The 25936-nt window shown below is 37.4% G+C and overlaps 1 protein-coding gene across 1 annotated transcript in view; it reads left to right on the top strand.

Moving 5' to 3' along the window:
- The window catches only part of LOC115628647 (unconventional myosin heavy chain 6), a 665426-nt gene extending 643137 nt beyond the window's left edge, over positions 1–22289 (top strand). Inside the window, exons 21-22 of the mRNA XM_030524816.1 lie at positions 21294–21497; positions 22108–22289. Coding sequence (XP_030380676.1) covers positions 21294–21497; positions 22108–22170 — 267 coding nt within the window. The 3' untranslated portion in view covers positions 22171–22289. The remainder of the gene's footprint in view (positions 1–21293; positions 21498–22107) is intronic.
- Positions 22290–25936: the final 3647 nt, after the last annotated feature.

Raw genomic sequence — 25936 nt, 5'->3', positions numbered from 1 at the left:
TAATTCAATTCAATGAAGCACCTTTTGATACACCAAATTTGTTGTTTTATCATGGGCAAAACCAAATAAAGCAACAATGCAACTCTCATATTTGCTGTCAGTTGAAGTTTCTTCAAATAGCACCAGAGATTTGATGATTTGAGGCAATCATTTATTTCATCAGCAGAAGTCGATCTTGGAATGAGTGGCAGGGTTTGGCGGAAATCGCCAGATAGTGAAATCATTGTGCCACAAAAAATTGCGCACGTCTGTTAAGGTTCGATCAAGAGTTACATGTTACATGTCGGTTGTTCAGTACTTTGAAGATTTAAAGGCAATTTTACCGCTGAATGCGCTGTAAGGCATCCTTCTAACAACGTGGCCGCTATTCCATAAGAAGCAACTGCGACCGCAATTTCGGATCTCGCACGAATAGTGGTCAAAATCAATGACATGAGGAACGTCTTTCCTGTTCCACCAGGGGCATTCAGTAAATATAAGCCGCCATTTCCATCATTAATTAATGTACCATCGATTTTCTTTTGTTTTTTCACGTTTACGTTCTAATTCTCTATTAAATGGGTCATTCATTCCGCGATCAGGCGCTTGCATTCCTTACCTGACTAACAAATTTCCGCACATGAGATAACACATATCTTCGATCAAGAGCAAATTCTGGTTATGCATCATTATGCAACATTATCTCCTCATTCGCCTCAACATCAGGATTTCTTGAATTGACTAGAGTGCGGTGTAAAGAGCCTTCTGACATGTAATAGTTCCACAGGTCACGTGGATTAGATTCAGAAATAATTGCTTCAGCCATTGTCGTGCCCCAATGAGATTCGTTTTCAAGCAAATTCGGCTTTTGCTGCACAAAATACCATTAACAGTTCGTAGTGATTCAAATGATATTGGCCCACAAATATTTATCTGCAACAACCGTAAATAGAACCATTCATCATTCTTTGGATGAAATGTGTAAATACGACCAAGAGCATCGGTAGAACGCATATCCGGATGATCAGGAACGGCATCGCCTTGCCTCCGTCGTATAAATTAATTCGATGAAGCATTCCAAGTATAATAACGTGGCATCTCCGAGTAAAGCCTCGTTCGTGCAAACGGATCGCTTTGGCAACTCGCAAAGAAACTGGTTAATGTTGTCGGTGGAGGTGTTTCAGCACGTTGAGCTGCATTCGACGCTGTGAAATGTACTCTTTGACCGTTTTCCAGATACACTGCAAATTGTACAATAGTGGGATGACGAACATATGTATGTCATTGCATGTTGTGCATTGTCATGCATGTGACGACCAATCGACCAACATTATAGTAGATGCATCTCCTTCAGTGCTAATTGGATCGCGTAAATCAATATAGTCTTCCGAACGCAATTTAGCTTTGTTCAACCTAATGTAAGTTAGGCGGTCTGTTTCGATTTTGACGTACTTGCAGTATTTTTTGAACAATCGATGGAATCGCAACAAATAATTGTCAGCATTTTGACTCATCATCATACGATATGCGTAATGATTCATCTAATTAACCTTCTTCTTCAAACGAGGCTTTTCTCCAGTAAACTTCAATGCCGCACAATGCTCCCAAACCACGTCCCACGTCCATTAGATTAATCCAAAAAATAAAACAAACTTGCATAGCGTACACATATAACGCATCTTTGTGCAAAGTTTGGTGTCTCTAGCTTTTATACTCTCTGAGATCGAGGTGTTCATACGGACAGACGGACAGACAAACAGACACAGCTAGATCGACTCGTCTTGTCACGCTGATCAAGAATATATATACTTTGTGGGGTCTGCCACGCCTCCTTCTACCTGTTACATTTTTCAGCTCGCGCAAACCTAATATACTCTTGTACATTTCATGTACAGAGTATAATTACAAATCGATCGAAACCATTAATAATATAGAAGACACAGTCCATTACTCACAGGAATTTTTAAATTCACTAATCCCTTCTGAACACTAAACCCACATGAATTTAAGCTACAATCGGAATTCCAATCAGCATGATTGAGCAATTTAAACCCTCCGAACATGCAAAATAAACGATGAAGCTGCTTATTAAGGAATTGCAGGACAATTTAGGTGTAGCAACCATTATAATGGCCCAGGAGCTGGTCAACTAGCTCATACGAGGATACCGATGATCCCATTTGATCATTGATCAATTTGACCATCTCATTAAATTTCCGGTAAAAACAGTTTTCGCTTTAACTAAGTATTAAGAAGTCCCAAGGCCAAACCTTCGAATTAGTAGGGATCGACGTACGAATGGAATGTTTTACTCATGGCCAACTGTATGTTGACCTATCATGGGTCGGAGGTCCTGTAAATCAATGTATTTGGCTGCCACAAAATAAAAAAAAAAACAAGAGAGAACGCTACAGTCGAGCAAGCCCGACAGTGTAATACCCTGTACCCATGTAAACTTGCGTCACTGAGTTATATGCGCCCATAGCAGCAGCAAAAAGAGGAAGAAGAAGAGCGATCTTGTTGCTGCAGTTTTTTCTTAGAATTGACCGAATTGAACAACAGTAGACAATTATATATAAATTATGTGTGCAAAGTTTGGTTTAGGTAGCATTTGAAATGTGGACGCTATTGACGAAAAAAATAAACTCGTCCTTACTCGGACCTAGGAGAATCTGGATGCCAACTTTGGTTATTCTAGCTTTTATAGTTTCTGAGATCCTTGCGTTCATCCAGACGAACAGACGGACGGACAGACGGACGGACATGTCTAGATCGATTTCTCTCGTCATGCTGATCAAGAATATATATACTTTATGGGGTCGGAGATGCTTCCTTCTGTATGTTACATACTTTGCACAAACCTAATATACCCTTTTTACCCTACTGGTACAGGGTATAAAAATACAAAAATTTAATTATTTAAAATTTTTTTTAATATTTTATTAAATTAATTAAGAAAATGTATTTAATACATACATAGAAGACATCTTTATGTACAGTTTTACATTTACATCACTTGTCTATGCTTGTTTATATACGTGTATATCTAAGCAACAACAATAAAAGCTGCGGGCAGCGCTGCAAGCAGAGCATGGGCAGCGATTTTATTTATGGCTATAACTTTCTTCAGAATTGACCTATCATGATGAAACTTGGCATACGGACACATAAGCACTAACTGGACGTAACTACTAAAAATGAAAATTCCAAGAATTACGGGAGTTATAAAAAAAACAAGAATTGTGTGGGAGTGGGGAGGGGGGGGAGGTGTATCAGAATAAAAAAATAAACTTGACTTGCCTAGGGCTTAGGGGAACCTGGATACCAAGTTTGGTAATTCTAGCTCTTGTACCTTCTGAGATCCTTGCGCTCATACAGACGGACGGACGGACGGACAGACAGACATGACTATATCGACTAGGCTTGTCACCCTGATCAATCTATATATATAAAACAGTTTGTCCTGACTGACTGACTGACTGATTGGTGATCAACGCACAGCCCAAACGGTAAAGGCTAGGAAGCTGAAATTTGGACTCAAGTATCCTTTCATAGTCTAGGTCCCCACTAAGAAGGGATTTTGGAAAACTCGAGCTCCAAAGGGGGGAAAACAGGCTCCAACGTTTGTATGAAAAATCTACAGTTTTCATCTGATTAACTTTAAACTTAGTTTGTATACTCTCAGAACAATTCCAAGAAAAACTGTATACTTGGTTTTTTGGGCCTAAAATATGGGAGTTTTCCTGTAAAAAAAATGTTGGGGCACAAAAGCAAACCGCGTCAACAGCCCACACGGTAAAAGCTAGGTTGCTGAAATTTGGGCTCAAGTATCCTATCATGGTGTAGATGAGCACTAAAAAGGGATTTTGGAAAATTCGAGCTCCAATGGGGGGAATATTAGCTCCAAAGTTTGTTTGAAAAATCCGCATTTTTCAACCGATCGACTTAAAACTTAGTTTCTAAAATCAATTAAAGAATACAAAGAAAACTGCATACTCGGTTTTTTAAATTTTTTGTTGGAGCTTGAATTATTGGGGTTTTCTTGGGGCACAAAAGGAAACCGCGTCAACAGCCCACAGCCCAAACGGTAAAAGCTAGGATGCTGAAATTTGGGCTCGAGTATCCTATCATGGTGTAGATGCGCACTAAGAAGGGATTTTGGAAAATTCGAGCTCCAAAGGGGGGAAAAGTAGCTCCAAATTTTGTTTGAAAAATCCGCATTTTTCAACCGATCGACTTAAAACTTAGTTTCTAAAATCAATTAAAGAATACAAATTGGGGTTTTAATATTTATTCACTATTTCAAATGAAAAGTTTGTGTTATAAATTTAGTCCGATCGATTTAAAATTTGGATAATGTAATCTACGTAACTAAATCTACAACTTTGCATTCAAGGTTGAAAATCCTTGAATTTTACAAAAGCAGGCAGAACAAACAATACAAAATATCAAACAGTTGGGGACAACTAAGTATACATACACACACACACACACATGCAAGCAGCTGTTCGTGTAGTTGCGTGCAAACGATTGAAATAGCCAAAGCAAAATGTGAGACACTAATGTGTGAATGTCCATAGATACATATGTATGTGCACATCTATGTATGTACATATGTATCTACATATGTATGTATGTATATTCGTCTTGCACTGACAGAGCAAGAAATGTCAATTAATTGAAAATTATATAACATTTTTAAAAGTAATTTTTTCTTTGTTTAGTGCATTTGGCATTAGTGTTTTCATTAATAACTTTATGCAGCAACAACAAATATCAAATAGTTGGGGACATCACATACACACACTCACACACAACAAGCAACAGTTCGTGTCTATGTGTGCGGTTCTCTACGTACGGTTGAAAAAGTAAAGAGAAACATACATATGTATGCCTGTGTATGAATATAGCATGTATGTACATTCGTATTAATGTATACATTGGGCAATCGAACACAGTTGTTTGATTGTAAAAAAAATAATGCTCTAAAAACAACAACAACTGCAAGTCATTAGCTCGCTCTTCTTCTTTCGTTTTGACCATTTAATGTTAATTGCAAAGGCAAAACGCCAAAATGTTACAGTTACCGTCGCTAGGCAACGACTGCGTAAGCGATAGTAAAGCAGAAACCGAATAACGGAGCTACGCATATTCTGCTTCGCATTGCGGGCAGATGTATGTATGTATATGATTTGTTCTTATTGATGTCAATAAATAATTAGATTTTGTTATTTAAATATTCTGCTTATTGCATTCAAACTTCGATATTTTGATGGTATCGGTGCCAGTGCTTTTTGATCGTGACTCATCGCTGCACGACATTGGCACGAGTGCCGTGTTTCATATTCCGAGTTTGTGCGTGGCCGTATTGACTCAATATGGCACGAAAAGACTCAAATGTGAATTTAAATTTGGACTCAAGTATCGTTTCATAGTATCCATCATAGTGTAGGAGCACACTAAGAAAGGCTTTTGGAAAATTCTAGCTCCAACGGGGGGAAAACGAGCTTTAAAAAATATTAGTTATAGTGGTCATGTTCGTTTAACGAAATAGTTTGTCAAGAACAAAAATGTAACGGACTACTGAACAATTTTTTGTCAAGAACAGAAAATGTTCATTTAAATACCTTCCATTTAGCCTTCCTACTGGTAACCTTTAAGGTGAAAACATATGGGTAGGTTATGCACACACAGAATAAATACAATTGGAAACATTATATTGAGCCGGGTTGACGGGCAATACTTGCTAGTAATATATATACTTTGTGGGGTCTGCCACGTCTCCTTCTGCCTGTAACATACATTCGCACGAAACTAGTATAGCCTTTTACCCTTTGGGTACAGGCTATAAAAACATCAAATATCGTTTACTGACTCAATAAAGAATAAAAAAACAAGATAGAACGCTACAGTCGAGCAAGCCCGACAGTAAAATAGCCTGTACTCTCCACAAAAAGGAAAAATTCAAAAAAAAAAAAAAATTTAAAAAAAATTAAATTATTAAAAAAAATGAATGAATCAATTAATTAAAATAATTAATTAAATTAAATTAGAATACATGTTTATGTTCAGTTTAAACAGCATACATTTACATCACGTACCTATGCGTGTTTATATGCGTGTATGTATGCAGCACAAAGTTGAACAAAAGCAGCAACAACAACAACAGCTGCGGGCAGCGCTGCCGACAGAGCTGCAGGCAGCGCATGAGCAGCGATTTTACTTATGGCTATAACTTTCTTCAGAATTGACCTATCATGATGAAATTTGGCACACGGACACATTAGTACTAACTGGATGTACCTACCAAAATTTTTAAATTCCGAGAATTACGGAAGTTATAAGAAAAAATACGAATTGCGGGGGAGTGGGGGGGTGTATCAGAAAAAATAAACAAACTCGTTCTGCCTAGGGCTTATAGGAACCTTGATACCAATTTTGGTTATCCTAGCTCTTGTACTTACTGAGATCCTTGCGCTCATACAGACAGACGGACAGACGGTCAGACGGACAGACGGACATGGCTATATCGACTCGTCTTCTCATCCTGATCAAGAATATATATACTTTGTGGGGTCTGCCACGCCTCCTTCTGTGTGTTACATACATGCGCAAAAAACTAGTATAGCCTTTCACCCTTTGGGTACAGGCTATAAATATATAAAAAAGAACAAAAAATCATAAAAATAATACTATCCAAACTATGTTTATAATTGTACTCTTTTTTAGTAACTCATAGCGAAAAGGAGGGTGCATGTGTGTGTGCGTGTTATAAAATTTAAAATTGTTGTAAAATACCCGTGCGAAGCAGAGGCAGGACTCTAGTAGATATTGATGTCCGTTTTGTTCCTTTCAAAATAATCCCCCTCAGATATAATGCACTCATGCCAACGTTCCTTCCAATCCTCGAAGCACTTCTGAAATGCGCTTTTCGGTATGGCCATCAGCTCGTTCTTCGATTCTGATTTTATTTCATAATTTGTGATAAAACACTTCTCTTTCATTGGTCTCTGTACATGAAATGTACAAGAGTATACTAGGTTTACGGGACATGGAAAAGGAACAGGCAGAAGAAGGTCGATATAGCTATGTCCGTCCGTCCGTCTGTCTGTCTGTATGAGCGCAAGGATCTCAGCAAGTTCAAGAGCTAGGACAACCAACCTTGGTATCGAGGTTCTCATAAGCCCTATGCAGATAGAGTTTGTTAATTTTTTCTTCTCTGCCGAAGCTCTGCCCGCAGCTGTTGTTGTTGCTGCTTTGACTTATTCCTGTACTGCTTATATACATGCATATAAACACGCATAGACACGAAGATGTTAATGTGTGCTGTTGAAACTGTATGTATGTATGTAAGTACATATGTATTGAATATTTATAGCCTGTACCCAAAGGGTAAAAGGCTATACTAGTTTCGTGCGAAAGTATATACAAGTATATTATTGATCAGGATGACAAGTCGAATCGATATAGCCATGTCCGTCTGTCTGTCGATCCGTCCGTCTGTATGAGGGCAAGGATCTCAAGAGCTAGAATGACCAAACTTGGTATCCAGGTTCCTGTAAGACCTAGGCAGGTCAAGTTTATTATTTTATTCTGATACATCTCCCACTTCCCCGCAATTCGTGTTTTTTCCATAACTCCCGTAATTCTTGGATTTTCGAACTAAAGTACATCCCGTTAGTGATTATGTGTCTGTATGCCAAGTTTCATCATGATAGGTCAATTTTGAATAAAGTTATAGCCATAAATAAAATCGCTGCCCATGCTCTGCTTGTAGCTCTGCCGGCAGCGCTGCCCGCAGCTGTTGTTGTTATTGGTGTTAATGTATGCTGTTGAAACTGTACATGAAAATGTCCTTAATTTAATTAAATTATATAATTAATATAATTTTTTTAAATGCATGTTGTTGAAACTGTACATGAACATGTCCTTAATTTAATTAAATTATTTAATTAATATAATTTTTTTAAATTATTTAAATTTTTTTTTCCTTTTTGGTGGGAGGGTATTTAAGAGTTGAGTTCGCTTGACTTTAGCATTCCTTTCTTGTTTTTATTTAATTTAATAAATTCTATTTTTTTTTTTAATTTTCCCTTTTTTTTTAGAGAGTATAGGGTATTTTACTGTCGGACTCTCTTGTTTTATACTCTGTGCATGAAATGTACAAGAGTAAACAGTGAAAACTCTCTTGGCTGGACACTCACGGTCGGCCATTTTTGTCCTCTTAAGGGGATAATTAAATACTCTATACACCGATCGAATGTTTTTAGAAAAAGTGTCCGCCGAAGAGAGTGTCCGGATAAAAAAGGTGTCCATTAAGGGAGTTTTCACTGTATTAGATTTGCGTGAGCTGGAAAATGTAACTGGCAGAAGGAGGTATGACAAACACCACAATGTATATATATTCTTGATCAGTATGACAAGACGAGTCGATCTAGCCATGTCTGTCCGTCCGTCCGTCTGTATGAACACCTGGATCTCAGAGACTATAAGAGCTTGAGACACCAAATTTAGCCTTATGTGTGTACGCTGTGCAAGTTTGTTTCAGTTTTTTGATTTTCCCTCTCACTTCCCCCTTGGGGGAATTTCTCTAGGGGTTTGTTGTTATTATTCCATCAGCAGCTTTCTTTGTTCTGCAAACGCCAGCAGTGCTTTCGGGGAACATTTAGCTGCATCCTTCATTGAGGCTAGAGTGTATGCGTTTAAGTATTTGGCTCTGTAGGTATAGAGTGCTGGGCAGTGGCATACAAGGTGATCAAGCGTTTCTATCGATTCCTACATTTGTCCTCAGCTGTGGTGCCCATCTTCTTGGCATGGGCAGCTAATAGGCAATTACCTGTCAATAGGCCAGTTAAAAGTCTGTACTCCTTTCTCTGAAGTTGCAGGAGGAATTGAGTGAGCTTATGATCTCTACCCTTGCACATCGTGCGCGCTGTTCTGAAGTTGGTTGTGTTGTTCCACTGCTCTCCCCCTTTGTCCATGCCTTATGCTCCCATCTGTTGTGGAGCATTCTTGGTGGCATCGGTAGGTAGTTTATATCTGTTTCTCAAGATTTATTCCTTGCCTTGAAGCCTTTCTTATGTAGTGCATTGCGCACCCACCCTTAACCGGTGTCGCTCCATATGCATATACATTCCTTGCTACCTACAATGCGTTGGCCTGTAGCACTACTGCATGCGGCTATTTTTAAACCGAGATTTTGCTTAGCCTACCTACTACTTGTTCCCTGTGCTAGCTCCTGAGCTTTTGTTCACTTTTGTGAACATCTTGCGCAGGGCAAAACGTAATAGTCGCTGGCGGCTAAGAGTATGTTCACTTGTGTAAACATCTTGTGACGGGAAATAATGTCTTAGTGGCTTTACATATAATTTATACTCCTAATTGCAACCAAGAAACAAGTTGTATTTCTCTTTCCACTTTGTCCAAAAACGGATTTTCTTGCTTGATACCAATTTCCATCGGTCCAATACTGAAATCTCTTTGTTATATTTCCGATCTAAGCCTTCGAATAGTGATTCATGAATTCCAAATTGTGCTGGCCTTAAACTGTTCTCTAACCTGTACAGTGGCCTGGAGTCCAGTATTGCTTTGATTTGCACTTGTGACGTACTTATTTTCTCGTACGTTAGAGTGCGTTCTTTTACTATTTCATTTTTGTAATTTTTTATTGAATCCACCCCCGCCCCTTGGATTCCTCCGAAGTGAGGACTTGCCAGAGGGATAAGGTGAAATTCTGGTCTTTCTAATTTTAAATCTATCTGTTTAACGGCAGCAGGCTTTTTGACAGCCACATTTTTTGCCGCTTCTACCGTGATAATTGGAAAGGAAACATATGTCGCAGCACTGATAGATTTTTATATACCCTCGATAGTTAAATTAATTCCCAATTGTGTTTGCATAGTAGTAATAGGAGAGGAAGTAGATGTCTCAATACCGTTAGAATCACATTGCTCTTCAAACTTCAAAGCTTGGCCTCCGCTGCTTCTTCGTCTATCCTGCGGCCCAAGCCTAATAGAGGTTTGCCCTTTCGCTCTCATTTTCGTCTTTTGCTCGGTCCAACCTTTTAGGGGCTTGGCTTCCGAGTCTTCTTCGTCTATCGGCCCAAACTATGTAAGAGTTTGGCCACCGATTTCTTCTTTGGCCTTCACTTGGCCTGGTATAACTCCTTCTTTTTATTTTAAAGGCAATGGCCTTTATGGTTTGGCGACTGTTGCCTCGAATTTAAATTTTTGTCTACTGAAGCAACCTGCTTTCTTGATTCGGTGGGTGTTTTCACGACCTCGCCGTTTTCCTTGCTCGAAGGACCAAATGTAAGAGGTGCACACTATACAGCGCGCGACCTATTTACAAACGAATGCTTAAATTTCCAAATTTATTATAGTTTATTTTATGAAATTACTTCACTATTTATACAATTTTTGACTTATGTACTAGTTTTTTCTTATGTGCTAATTCTGTTGCTTACCACCAAACCACTGATATAAAGATCCAATGCGTCAGTTTTGGTGAGAGGCCCTAAGTGCTACCCAGCATCTTTTGCGATGCATAGATTGCCTTTGGTTGATAGTTGAATCCGTCGATACAATCAATAATTCCATCGAAGTTTGAATGCAATTAACAGAAAATTTAAATAATAACATCTTATAATTTATTGAGATCAATTAGAACAAATCATATAGAAACATACATATGTACATACATATGTACATCTGCCCGCAACGCGAAGCAGAATATGCGTGGGTCCGCTTTCGGTTTCTGCTTTACTGTCGCTTACGCAGTCGTTTCCTAGCGACGGTAACTGTAAACTGTAAACTGTTGGTTGTAGAGAACCGCACACTTAGACACGAACTGTTGCTTGTTCTGTGTGTGAGTGTGTGTATATGATGTCCCCAACTATTTGATATTTGCGTTCTTTGTAATTTGTTGTTGCTGCATAAAGTTACTAATGAAAACCCTAATGCCAAATGTACTAAACAAAGAAAAAATTACTTTTAAAAATGTTAAATAATTTTTGTTTAATTAACATTTCTTGCTCTGTCAGTGCAAGACGAATGAACATACATACATACATAGATGTGTACATGTACATAGATGTGTACATATGTATATGTGTACATTTACTCATTAGTGCCTCACATTTTGCTTTGGCTATTTCAATCGTTTGCACGCAACTACACGAACAGCTGCTTGTATGTGTGTGTGTTTTTTTTTTTGTATTTTTTTGTATTTTGTAAAAGAAGTATAAGAATGGAAAATTAAAGATAAAGGAAAAATAACAATATATGCAGGTCGACGTCCAGGCGGTACGACCGTTAGGCATTGCTTCGCCCGGACGAACATCCTCTTATATAGCGCTTCTTTCCCGCTCCTGTTTCCTGAGCGTGATCATGACGGAGGCCTCAAAGTTTGCGCTCGCACCCCACGAATCTTTATTAAGAAGCATGTTGAACACAAAGTTCGTCGCAATTGGAGGGGTGCCGATTATCGCCTCCAATCTCCTTCTGTCCGCTTCAAACCTTGGGCATTTGAAGGCTACGTGATTTGCATCTTCCGATATCCCTCTGCAGGCAGGGCATTCCGCATTGGAGTCGTGCCCGAATCTATTGAAATAACTTCTGAAGCAACCGTGGCCGCTTAGAAGTTGCGTTAGGTGGAAGTCGGCGTGTGTGTGTATGTGTGTGTATGTATACTTTGTTGTCCCCAACTGTTTGATATTTTGTATTGTTTGTTCGGCCTGCAATTGTAAAATGCATATTTTGAAAATCCTTGAATGCAAAGTTGTAGATTTAGTTACGTAGATTACAGTTCCCAAATTTGAAATCGATCGGAAAAAATTTATAACACAAACTTTTCATTCGAAAAGGTGAATAAATATTAAAATATTCAATAATTCCAGCTTCACCACAAATTTCGAAAATCCGAGTATGCAGTTTTCTTTGTATTCTTTTATCTATATATATAAAACAGTTTGTCCTGACTGACTGACTGATTGGTGATCAACGCACAGCCCAAACGGTAAAAGCTAGGAAGCTGAAATTTGGACTCAAGTATCCTTTCATAGTGTAAGCTGGCTATAAGAAGGTATCTCGAGCTCCAAAGGGGGGAAATCGAGCTCCAAAGTTTATATGAAAAAACTACAATTTACATCTGATTAACTTAGTTCAAACTTAGTTTGTATACTCCCAGAAAAATTCCAAGAAAAACTGCATACTTGGTTTTTTGAAATTTTTCTTGGGGCCTGAAATATGGGAGTTTTCCTGTAAAAAAATGTTAGGGCACACAAGGAAACCGCGGCAACAGCCCACAGCCCAAACGGTAAAAGCTAGAAGAAGGGATTTTGGAAAATTCTAGCTCCAATGGGGGGAAAACTAGCTCCAAAATTTGTTTGAAATATCCTCATTTTTCAACCGATCGACATAAAACATGGTTTCTAAAGTCCATAAAAGAATACAAAGAAAGTTGCATACCTGGTTTTTTTAATATTTTCTTGGAGACTGAATTATTGGGGCTTTTTTGGGGCACAAGGGGAAACCGCGTCAACAGCCCACAGCCCAAACGGTAATAGCTAGAAAGCTGAAGTCAAGTATCCTATCATAATGTAGGTGCGCACTAAGAAGGGATTTTGGAAAATTCGAGCTCTAAAGGGGGGGAAACGAGCTCCAAACATTGTGGCACTCCTGCTAGCTCGTTAAGGATATGCTATGCCCCGAATTTACGATAGAAATGGGAATAATAGCTTGCTATGGCATGTTTTCTTAGCAGTTCTTTACCACATTTTTTGATACAAGCCATATCTTAATTTTATTACTTTTGTGTATTTGCCGCGATTTCCCTGCTTAAAAATGTCCGTAACATCAATATTTTTATAAAAATCGATTGAAACATCGAATCTATAAACATCGAGTTAAAATCGAAAACAGTCCCTACATAAAAATCGATACATCGATGTATATTTACATCACTACTATCGGGATTGCTCGACTGTAGCGTTTTCAATCAATACTTAGAAATACTCTGTACAAATGTCAAGAATAATTATAAAAATTAAAAAAGTTAAGAAATTAAAAAAAAATATATTGATAGATTTTACCTCTCTCGGTATTCGAACTCACGTAAAGGGTTTAAAATTGCACATATACAAAGCAATTGCGACTATGTGAGTGTATGAATATCTATGCGCGTCTATTCGTGTCTGTGTGAGTATGTTTGCAGTGAACCAAATCACCAGCATCAACAACAGTTGCGGACAGCGCTTAAGCAGCAAATATATTTATGGCTATAACTTCCTGTTAAATCGGTCTATCATAATGAAACTTGACATACGGACTCATAATCACTAAGTGGATGTATTTGCTAAATTTGAGTCCAAAATTCTAAGAATTACGGGAGTTATGGAAGCTCGCTAATTGCGTTGGAGAGTGGGGAGGGAGCGTGATTCCAAAATACAAATTTTTTGCATATTCACATAGTGTCTAACATAAAGTTGGAAAACCCCTATTATCGGGGGAGTGTGGGGAAAATCAAAAAATAAAATAAACTTGTATACACATAATGCATCTGTGTTCCAAATTTGGTGTCCCTAGCTTTTGTAGTCTCTGAGATCCAGGTGTTTATACGGACATACAGACACGTAGACAGACATATATCGATTCGGCTTGTCATGCTGATCAAGAATATATATACTTTGTGGGGTCTGCCACGCCTCCTTCTGCCTGTTACATTTTTCAGCTCCCGCAAACCTAATATACTCTTGTACATTTCATGTACAGAGTATCATAAAGATATTTAATAATTCAACTTTATAATTTCAACTTAAAAGATAAGAAAGCCTAAGAAAAAACTATACAATAACGTCTACTAATGCCTCCGACCCGTGGGGGGAATTTTAGAGAGACATTATAGACCTAAGAGGCTAAAAAAAATATTGTAAGTACAGAAGGAAAAGTATTTCCACTTAACAGCTAATTAAGCATAAAGAGAAAGAGTAAAATGGAGATTTCCAACCCGGTGGTGTAAAATTTGAAAGCCAGTCCGGCAAGTTATTTGCGTTACGGCAACATCTCCTTCTCCAGCGCTATTTATCACTTGCTCCTATATCCCTCCTTCTTCTGATATTCAAGTTTATATGCGTGATAACTTGATTGTTATGGTGGGGGATTTTAATTTATCCAGCATTTCTTAGTCATTCTTTAATAGTTCCCCTCACCTTATTCCTTCGACACATCATTACTTTTTAGATTGCCTTCTTGAACCTCTTTAGTTCAAATTAATCCAATATATTATCACCTTCATAGATATCTCGATTTAGTGTTTGTTAATGATATCACTAATGTTGTTGTTTCTAGATCTTCTCCTTTAACAGTGTGTGAAGATATTTTATTTTTATTTATTTATTTATTTATTTATTTATTTATTTATTTATTTATTAACCTTATCCTTACAAGTATCGGTTACTTTTAAATTATTACGCTAGTCATTACAATTGAATCATAGTTTTAGTTTTCACATTAAACATTTTCATTATTCTTTATAATTATATATTTTTAATTGAATAGTTTAATAGTTTTATACTTAATCTAAATTTCCTATTAAACTAAGTGTGTCGTTAATATTATAATTTTTGGTAACGTTAATTTAGTTAATGTTTTGTAAGTGTGCTAGAATCTTAACTCTAAAGTGCGTCTCGCTGCTAATTGTTTTTAGGTTATGCGGAAGATCATTCCACAGACGAACAGCAGAAATAAAGAAATGTTTTTCCGAGATTGCTAATTTAAATTTAGTGCAAACTATGTTGTTCGTTCTTCTTGATGTCGTGAAAGCAATTTTGTCGTGCAGATAATTTGGTTCCTTACGTGCAATAATTTTGTGCAAGAAGATTAGGGTTCTAAGCTTAATCCAGGAGTCAAGGGTCAGATTGAATATTTTATTGGTGTATGTCGTTATTGAATCTCTTCTTTGAATGTTGAAAATGTACCGTGCTATGCTATTAAAGGCTACTTTTAATTTGTTTTGACTTACTGCATCGCAGTATCCAAAAAGTTCAATCCCATAATAGCAAGGGTGTCAGGCATGTTTTGGCAATAAGGAGCTTTAGTTTTATAGGAAGAAAATTCTGCGTCAAAGACAGGCGCCTTAGTGCGCTATATAGTCTACCTACTGCCTTATTGACATGGTCACACCAAGTTTGATTTCTAATATTTGTTTCAAGGCTGTCTCCTGATTCTAGCTGTGAGTCTATCGCAGCTTATATTGCTATCGAATCTTCTGCTAGCGTTTCCATCTCGAAATTTAATTTTTAAGATTAATGTTCCGTTTTAAAACTATTATAGAAATTTAAAAAATTAGGCAATAAAAAAAAATAATAATTCGAACTCACGTAAAGGGTGAATAATTGCACATTTACATAGCAATTGCGTCTATGTGATTGTCTGCATTTTTATACGAGTCTATTCGTGTCTGTGTAAGCATTTTCGCAGTCAACCAAACAGCAACATCAACAACAGCCGCGGGCAGCGCTTGAGCAGCGCTGCAGCAGCAAATATATTTATGGCTATAACTTCTTGTTAAATCGGTCTATCATAGTGAAACTTGACACACGGACACATAATAACCAACTGGGGGTATTTGCAAAATATTAGTTCGAAATTTCAAGAATTACGGGAGTTAGAGAAAATCGCATTTGCATGGGAGAGGGGGGAGGGAGGGAAATTCCAAAATATACATTTTCTGCGTATTCACACAAGGCATCTTGGACTAAAATTTGGTGTTCCTAGGTCTTATGGTCTCCGAGATATAGGCGATTATACGAATGGAAAATTGGGAAAACCCCCATAGGGGGGAAGTGGGGGGGAAAATCAAAAAAATAAAACAAACTCGTATAGAATACACACATAACGCATCTTTGTGCAAAATTTGGTGTCTCTATCTCTTATAGTCTCTGAGATCCAGGTGTTCATACGGACGGACAGACAGACAGACAGGGCTAGATCGACTCGTCTTGTCACGCTGATCAAGAATATATATACTTTGTGGGGTCTGCCACGCCTCCTTCTGCCTGTTACATTTTTCAGCTCCCGCAAACCTAATATACTCTTGTACATTTCATGTACAGAGTATAAAAATTTAAATGGAACGATGCGATTGCCAATTACGGTAAATTGTTATCTTTGCTTTAAGGTATATTTCGCGTGCGACATCGACAAATTACATTTGATATCAGAGCGTCAAATGCATTTGTACAAGGAGAGCCAAATATTGGTTACAAATACATTTTTTATTGCAAATAATAATTTTAAAATTTTGATGGAAAATAATCAACGCTTTGCTTTTGCTACATTTCTAAAGTTGTTCGCGTGCAACTTCGTAAGTCCCCTCATGGAGGATGTATTTTGGAATTTGCCTCCCTCCCCATCTCACCCGCGATTTTCTATAACTCCTTCTTGAAATTTCGAACTTAAATTTGGAAAATACCTCCAGGTATAAGTCCGTATGCTTAGTTTCATTATGATAGACCTGTTTAACAGGAAGTTATAGCCATATATGTAATCATTGACCAAGCATTGCCTGCAGCTGTTGTTGCTGCTTTTCACAGGCACACGGGATACACACAGACACACACAAGCCCGCATGGACACGCACACGCAAATCAATTTTGGTAGTTACATCCAGTTAGTGCTTATGTTTCCGTGTGCCAAGTTTCATCATGATTGGTCAATTCTGAAGAAAGTTATAGCCATAAATAAAATCGCTGCTCATGCTCTGCTTGCAGCGCTGCCCGCTGTTATTGTTGTTGCTGCTTTGGTTCAACTTTGTGCTACATACATACACGTATATAAACAAGCAAAGACGCGTGTTGTAAATGTAAAACTGTACATAAACATGTGTTCTATGTATGTATTAAATAAATTTTCTTAATTAATTTAATAAATTAATAAAAATTTTTTAAATAATTTAATTTTTTTAATATATATTTTTTTAATTTTTCTTTTTTGTGGAGAGTACAGGCTATTTTACTGTCGGGCTTGCTCGACTGTAGCGTTCTATCTTGTTTTGTAATATGTTTTACAACTTCGTTATTATAGCCTGTACCCAAAGGGTGAAAGGCTATACTAGTTTTGTGCGCATGTATGTAACACACAGAAGGAGGCGTGGCAGACCCCACAAAGTATATATATTCTTGATCAGGATGAGAAGCCGAGTCGATATAGCCTTGTCCGTCCGTCCGTCTGTCCGTCTGTCTGTCCGTCTGTCCGTATGAACGCAAGGATCTCAGAAAGTATAAGAGCTAGAATAACCAAACTTGGTTTCCATATTCTCCTAAGACCGAGAAAGTACGAGTTTGAGTTTTTTTTCGATGCACCCCCCCACTCCCCCGCAATTCGTGTTTTTTCTTATAACTTCCGTAATTCTCGGAATTTTGAAATCAATTTTGGTAGGTACATCCAGTTAGTACTAATGTGTCCGTGTGCCAAATTTCATCATGATAGGTCAATTCTGAAGAAAGTTATAGCCATAAGTAAAATCGCTGCTCATGCGCTGCCTCTGTCGGCAGCGCTGCCCGCAGCTGTTGTTGTTGTTGCTGCTTTGGTTCAACTTTGTGCTGCATACATACACGCATATAAACACGCATAGGTACGTGATGTAAATGTATGCTGTTAAAACTAAACATAAACATATATTCTAATTTAACTTAATTAATTAATTCATTAATTTTTTTTAATAATTTAATTTTTTTTTTAAATTTTTTTTTTTTAATTTTTCTTTTTTTGTGGAGAGTACAGGCTATTTTACTGTCGGGCTTGCTCGACTGTAGCGTTCTATCTTGTTTTTATACTCTGTACATGAAATGTACAAGAGTATATTAGGTTTGCGGGAGCTGAAAAATGTAACAGGCAGAAGGAGGCGTGGCAGACCCCACAAAGTATATATATTCTTGATCAGCATGACGAGACGAGTCGATCTAGCCCTGTCTGTCCGTCTGTCCGTCCGTATGAACACCTGGATCTCAGAGACTATAAGAGATAGAGACACCAAATTTTCCACAAAGATGCGTTATGTGTGTATTCTATACGAGTTTGTTTTATTTTTTTGATTTTCCCCCCCACTTCCCCCCTATGGGGGTTTTCCCGATTTTCCATTCGTATAATCGCCTATATCTCGGAGACTATAAGACCTAGGAACACCAAATTTTAGTCCCAGATGCCTTATGTGAATACGCAGAAAATGTATATTTTGGAATTCCCCTCCCTCCCCCCTCTACCCCGCAAATCGTAACTCCCGTAATTCTTGGAATTTCGAACTAAAATTTTGGAAATACCCCCAGTTGGTTATTATGTGTCCGTATGCCAAATTTCATTATGATAGACCGATTTAACAAGAAGTTATAGCCATAAATATATTTGCTGATGCAGCGCTGCTCAAGCGCTGCCCGCGGCTGTTGTTGATGTTGCTGTTTGGTTGACTGCGAAAATGCTTACACAGACACGAATTGATGCGCATAGGCATACATACACTCACACAGACGCAATTGCTATGTAAATGTGCAATTATACACCCTTTACGTGAGTTCGAATACCGAGAGAGGTAAAATCGATCAAATTTTTTTTTTTATTTTCTTAATTTTTTTATTTTCTATAATTATTGTAAACATATGTACAGAGTATTTCAAAGTCGGGACACCCGACTTTAGATTTTTTACTTGTTTTTATACTCTGTACATGAAATGTACAAGAGTATATTAGGTTTGCGCGAGCTGAAAAATGTAACAGGCAGAAGGAGGCGTAGTAGACCCCACAAAGTATATATATTCTTGATCAGCACGACAAGACCAATCGATTTAGCCCTGTCTGTCCGTCCGTCCGTATGATCACCTAGATCTGAGAGACTAAAAGAGCTAGAGACACCAAATTTTGCACAAAGATGCCTTATGTGTGTACGCTATACGAGTTTGTTTTATTTTTTTGATTTTCCCCCCCATAGGGGTTTTCCCGATTTTCCATTCGTATAATCGCCTATATCTCGGAGACTATAAGACCTAGGAACACCAAATTTTAGTCCCAGGTGCCTTGTGTGAATACGCAGAAAATTTCTATTTTGGAATTTCCCTCCCTCCCCCCTCTCCCATGCAAATTCGATTTTCTCTAACTCCCGTAATTCTTGGAATTTCGAACTAAAATACCCCCAGTTGGTTATTATGTGTCCGTGTGTCAAGTTTCACTATGATAGACCGATTTAACAAGAAGTTATAGCCATAAATATATTTGCTGCTGCAGCGCTGCTCAAGCGCTGCCCAAGTGCTGCCCACGGCTGTTGTTGATGTTGCTGTTTAGTTGACTGCTTATGCTTACACAGACACAAATAGACGCACATAAACATACATACACTCACATAGACGCAATTGCATTGTATATGTGCAATTATATACTCTTTACGTGAGTTCGAATACCGAGAGAGGTAAAATCGATCAAATTTTTTTAAATTTTCTTATTTTTTTTTTCTATAATTATTGTAAACTATGTACAGAGTATTTCAAAGTCGGGACACCCGACTTTAGCTTTTTTACTTGTTTTTTTTTTAATTTCTATAAATAATCTTCACATAATTACAGAGTATTTCTATATTTTGAAAATCGTTGAATCTAGATCTAGAGTTATGTTGATTCTGTACCCGACAAAATTTATAATACAAACTTTTATTTGAAAATGTGAAGAATTATTAAAACCCCAATAATTGTAGCTCCCAGACAAATTTTAAACAAGTAGAGAAGCTAAAGTGGGGTATCCCGACTTTGAAATACTACTATAGAATAATTATGCGTGTATGTGTGTGTATGTCTCGTGGGCCTGAGCAAAGCAGTAACAACAACAACAGCTGCGGGCACTGCTTGGTCTTATGTACATATATGGCTATAACTTCCTTTTAAATCGGCCTATCATAATTAAACTTGGCATTTGGACTTATATTCACTAACTGGAGGTATTTGCCAAGAAATACGGATTATGGATTGCGGGGGAGAGGGGGGAGCGGGGGAAATTCCAAAACACACATTTTTTGCATATTCACAAAAGGCATCTTAGACTAAAATTTGGTGTCCCTGATACATTTTTCAGCTCGCGAATTGGATAAAATTTTAAACTGAAGTAGATAACTATACATACTTTGCAAAAACCTTATATACCATTTTAACCCTACGGGTACAGGGTATAAAAACCAAGTTTGTGATCGATCGGTTGATAAATGCGCAAATTTCAAACAAACTTTGGAGCTAGAATTTTCCAAAACCGTTTATTATCGCTCACCGTTTGGGTAATGCGTTGGTAACCAGTCAATCAGTCAGTCAGGACAAACTTTTTATACCCTGTACCCAAAGGGTACAAGGGTATATTAGTTTTGTGCGAGTGCACATGGAACACACAGAAGGAGGCTTGGTAGACCCCACAAAGTATATATATTCTTGATCAGCATGACAAGCCGAGTCGATATATCCATGTCCGTCTGTCCGTCTGTCTGTCTGTATGAACGCAAGGATCTCCGAAAGTATAAGAGCTAGAATAACCAAACTTGGTATACAGATTCTCCTGAGACCGAGAAAGGACGAGTTTGTTAATTTTTTCTGATCCACCCCCCCACTCCCCCCCCCCCCCCCCTATTACTGATTTTCTATAACTCCCGTAATTCTTGGAATTTTGAACTAGTCACATTAGGTTAGTAATTATATATCCGTATACCAAGTTTCATTATGATAGAATGATCAGAAAGAAAGTTATAGCCATATAACCAGGCCCAATGCACACATACATACATATGTACAAGTACACAAACACGCATAAGGCACGATTCTGATGTAAATGTAAATGTATGTATGCATGCATGGAATATTTTATATTTAATTTAGTTAATTAATTAAATTAATTTAGTTAATTAATTTAATTAAATTAATTAATTAATTTAATTACTTTTTTGTGGGGTGGTACAGGGTATTTAAGAGTTGAGCCTGCTCGACTTTAGCATTCCTTTCTTGTTTTTTTTTAATTTCTCTGTTTTTGAAATTTTTATATTTATTGTATACATAGGCAGATTATATATCGAAGTTGCGGCACCTCACTTTAGCATTCCACATATTTAATGCTCTATTTGATAACTTATTCAAGGCGCCTTGATAAGATTAAATTTGTGAAAAAGTGTTTATTTGCCTAACAAACATTGTTGTTATTCGTTTCGTCTGATAAGCGTTTGAAAAAACTAGTTTGAGCTTAGTGTGGAACTTATAAAATTAAATTTGTTTACTAATTAATTGTGGATTTTATTTTTTTCAGCAAACATTTACTTCCAATTGGCCAAGAAAGTTATGGCTGGCGGTAGATCAATGTGGCATACATTTATTGGAGCATCGGTCAAGAAATGTTTTATGCACTCATGATTATGAATCAATAATATCCTATTCCCCGAATATGAACTCGCTCATGATTTTCACTGGAACAGAAAAAAAACAATCAAAAGTGATATTAAGTACTTCCCAGGTAATTAGATTACTAATCTGAGCATTAAAAATCTATGTATGTTAAGTGACATCATCGAAATATCGTCAGTATTGATTGCTTAAAACATTTATCTAGCCTTTTTATAATTCCCATACCTCCTTTTTTAGAATTAATTGATTTGGATTAAATTTCAAGTAGGGGTGTAATATTAGAATATTTGGGTATATAATATTTTAAGAGCCTTTATGTTTGTTTTTTTGTCCTGTATTGCTTTCCTCATCCGGATCAATTTTTAAATTTTTCCTATGTGCAACACTAAATTACCAAATATATGGTTTTGGTGGAGTACCAGTTGGCTCACATCGCAGTCAAAGCTTAATTAAAAAAAATATAAATATATTATTCAGTTTTGAGTACGCTGTAAGCTTGTACAAATTTTACTAAGTTGTTCATACATTTTGTGCCATAAATGACTTATCAGGGGTTGACATACAAACAAATGAGCACAAGATTTGTTCGGCCAACTTTGGATAACTGAAACTAGGAAGGGAAAGGGGAACATTTTGTAGAAACGCAAGCATGATATTTGCAGGTATTTAAAAAAATGAATGGTAGTACAATTACTCATTACCAACGTTTTTATTTTCAGGCATTTCAAATAAGTATGCTTATAAAGGAATATTCGGAGATCTTTAAAGCTAAAATGAAATAGACGGTCATCATTCACAGCTTCGTGTCATATTACAATTGTATGCAACTAAACAACATTAACTAATCTTACATAAATCAAATGGTTATTGGCTTGTTTATAATAAAAGAACTTAAAACAAAGTTGATTTATTTAAAATGGTTGGTATGCTTTCCTCTTATTTTTTTTAAGGGATCCCTACTCCTAGTTAAGCTGTACTCACTTCTACAAATTCATTTTAAATAATATTTTTGTGATCCCCGAGCCCATAAGCATTCCAGTGCTTTCAAAAAAACATCTACTCTACTCCCACCCGGAAATGTCGATGCAGCAATGTTTAACACGAATACAAGGTATCTTGAAATCACACCAAAATTCGCCTAATATAATCGGTACTCAAGCGCAGCAGCACACACAACCAATTGCGTCAATGAGATCAAACGATTCGGATACTTTCGAAAAATGAAACAAGAAAGGAATACTAAAGTCGAGCAGGCTCAACTCTTAAAAACCCTGTACCAACCAAAAAAAAAAAATGTATTACAAAAATTTAAATAATTTAATTAATTACATTACATTAAATATAAAATATTCCATACATACATTTACAATTACGTCAGAATCGTGTCTATGCGTGTTAGTGTACTTGTACATACATATCTTGTACATGTCAAAGCAGCAACAAATACAGCTGCGAACAGAGGTTGGGCTTGGTTATATGGCTATAACTTTTTTTCTAATCAACCTAACATAATGAAACTTGGTATACGGATGTATCATCACTAACTGGATGTGACTACCAAATGTGCATAGGACGAACTAGCCAAAAAAGGTACACACGCATACGGACCAAAAAAAAAGATTGCGTACAGGAACATTTAGAGCGAACAGCAACAACAAAGAAACATTAGGGCAAAATAAACACTACGAGCAGCTCAGCTGTTTTTGAGGCACTGGTCGCCCACCCTACCGTGGTCATTGTAATATGCCTAATCAGCATCACCTGATGCGGGTGAGTGCCATGACCCCTACTTCTTTAAACATTATAAAATTTAATTCTTCGATAAGACACTTAATTCCACTATTTCCATCATGTTCAAATTAGTTACAAAAAAAACTTAAACCTAATAAATTTTGTAAAATAATGCGAAATAAATTGATGGCAAATAAAGCATTAATTATACAAAAAAAACTTTACAGCTAGAGAGCCAAGTTAAATTTTGTTGAGAGAGGAAAAAGTAATAACATATCTCTTTAAACCACAAACAACTGTGCACATGCGAGCGCCACTGAATATGCAAAAACAGAAAAAAAATAGATAAGGCGTGTGATGCCATTGCTAAAAAAAAAACTTGCTTACGGAGTCTTTTGTTTCTTTCTCTCTTTGCTTACGACTCTCAGTAAGACATTGTAATCAAATAATAAAGATAAAAAAGTACGCACTCACCAAAATTCACTTGTCCATCGATGAAAGCGCTTTCCGATGTCGCTGAAACTTGCCTAGAGAACAGGCACTAGTTTATAGGCATTGAAATAAATAATAGTAATAATTTCAGTTTTTTTGGAGCGGGGTATCACCGACTTAGAATTTCCAAACTAAAGGTTTGAGCAAACGCTATGAGGATTAATTTCCTCTCTCGGCATAAAAATATCATAACAAAAAAAAAACTAGCAAAACACCGATTTCTTTGGCTCAATGCTTAATGCAAAGGTTTAACCTCACAAAATTCTTAATGCATTTTTACACAAAGAACAAATACTAAAATAAAACGGGTTGAAACTACCGCGATGACGAAGGCGCTAAAGGGTACTAGCCATGCCCTAGCTAGCAGCTAAGCTGTGGGGGGTGCCTATGTTGACCCGAATGTTTTTCGGCGATCTTGACGAGGTCGTCTACTGCTCTCTCATCCAACGGGAGCACCGATTCGTAGCACAAAGAAAAAAAACGCCTCTACGAGCTCAGTTGTGCCGGTTTTGTTGCGCTGGCGTCCAAGAAAATGAGGCCATCAAAAGAAATGTATGCACGACTGGGCGTGTCGGAGCCATACAAATGCACAGCTCCACAAAATATAACCCAAAATGGGTAGCCAACCTGCAATAACAGGCGAAGAAAAATCCCAAAGACCTATAAGGTTTTCTTAACCAAACTCTGACACTCGCGATTGCTTATTGACACCTTTTCTTTTAACAACTTTAAATTTCGGACACTGCTATTCATGCAGTTTAAATACTTTCGTTTCTATTCACTTTTTGAAAACTTGTTCTCGGTGCTGACTTATGAAAGTGGTGCGAGCGCCACGATAGGAGATACTGAACCGCCTATGACAAATAATATTTTCCCCATGCCAACCGTCATCAACTAAATATGGCCGCTAGGTGGCTCTAAGTGTAATAATAAGAATTTACGATCTACGACCGTTGGAGCCACGCTACACATATTTTATTATATTCTTTATTAATGTTACTGTTATTATCACAATACCATACATTAATGTGTTGAACTGTAATAAAAATAAAATTCCGCACCCTATGTACAAAATAGAGCTTGAGCCCGAAAACAAACCGTTTGCCTAAAATGACGTGCACCACATCTATAACTTGCAATACCTTCTGCATCGTCGAATAACTATAGATGAAACGAAATTAACAGAAATGATTCTGTCTAATAAATCAACTGTCAGGAGTATATCCATTTTAAAGCTTAATGCACACAACGCTCTGTACGTGTGGCTTCCCAAATATAAAGAAGACCTCTTGCCGAAAAATTTCATCAACTACGGATGCAACTACACATCAAACTAAAGGGTCTATCCAGTGTACAAGGAGCTCAAAAGTCACCTGAGCAAACTTATACAGAATATAACATTACAGTTTGTTTGGTCCAGCAGTCAACCCATCAATAAATTTGAACTTAAAGTTTGAGTAGCATTGCTCTGCGCAGCATGAGTGTTTTAAACGTAGTTATCACACCACACTTGTTTGTTTGTACGCACTCAGCTACTTTTCGTTTGTTCTTTATTTTGCTCATTTGCCTTCTGCATAGATTTAATTAAGCTGCTGCAGGATGGTGATAAGATTAACGATTTGAGCCATGACGAATTGGCCATCTATGATAATATTCTCGATGAATTGCGGTCGTCATTTAACTCAGTGCATGACGAACTGGAGGAATTGTGTTTCGAGGAAATTGGCAGTCAGCTGCGAGAGGACTTTTGTAAACTAGTGGCAAGTCTGCAGACGCGAATTAAATCTCAAATTCGTCTGCGCAACTCTCAGTTGCCCACCTGTTCAACTCTCCGGCCGGAAGCTACGATCGGGCAGTACCCCTTTGCTGCTTCATCTACCAGAGTGCGACTGACTGAGCTAAATTTGTCTACCTTCAGTGGATCATATACCGAATGGGGCGATTTCGTTTCAATGCTTTCCTCAGTCATCGACAATGAGCCAAGTTTGTCAAAAATTGACAAGCTACAGCATCTGCCATCATGTCTAAGGGGCGCAGCACTGGACACGATTCGTTCATTGGAAATTTGTGACGATAATTATTCGCCTGCATTAGAGTTACTTGAAAAGCGATTTAATGAAAAGCGTTTGATTTTTCAGGCACACATCGCAGAGATAATGGCGCTCAAGAGAGTAGATAATGGAGCAGTTGGCAAGTTACGCGCATTCTCGGATAAATTCAATGGCCATATGCGTGCCCTACGGCAGCGCGGATGACATAGCTAGCTGCATAATCGTACATACGCTTCTTCAAAAAGTTGACAGTGTAACCCAAACTAGATGGGAG

The sequence above is a fragment of the Scaptodrosophila lebanonensis genome, unplaced genomic scaffold, assembly GCF_003285725.1.
Source record: "Scaptodrosophila lebanonensis strain 11010-0011.00,11010-0021.00 unplaced genomic scaffold, SlebRS2 tig00000122-arrow-arrow-pilon, whole genome shotgun sequence".
Lineage (NCBI taxonomy): Eukaryota > Metazoa > Arthropoda > Insecta > Diptera > Drosophilidae > Scaptodrosophila > Scaptodrosophila lebanonensis.
Note: the sequence above shows the minus strand (reverse complement) of the source record. Positions and strands in the feature narration are given on the sequence as shown.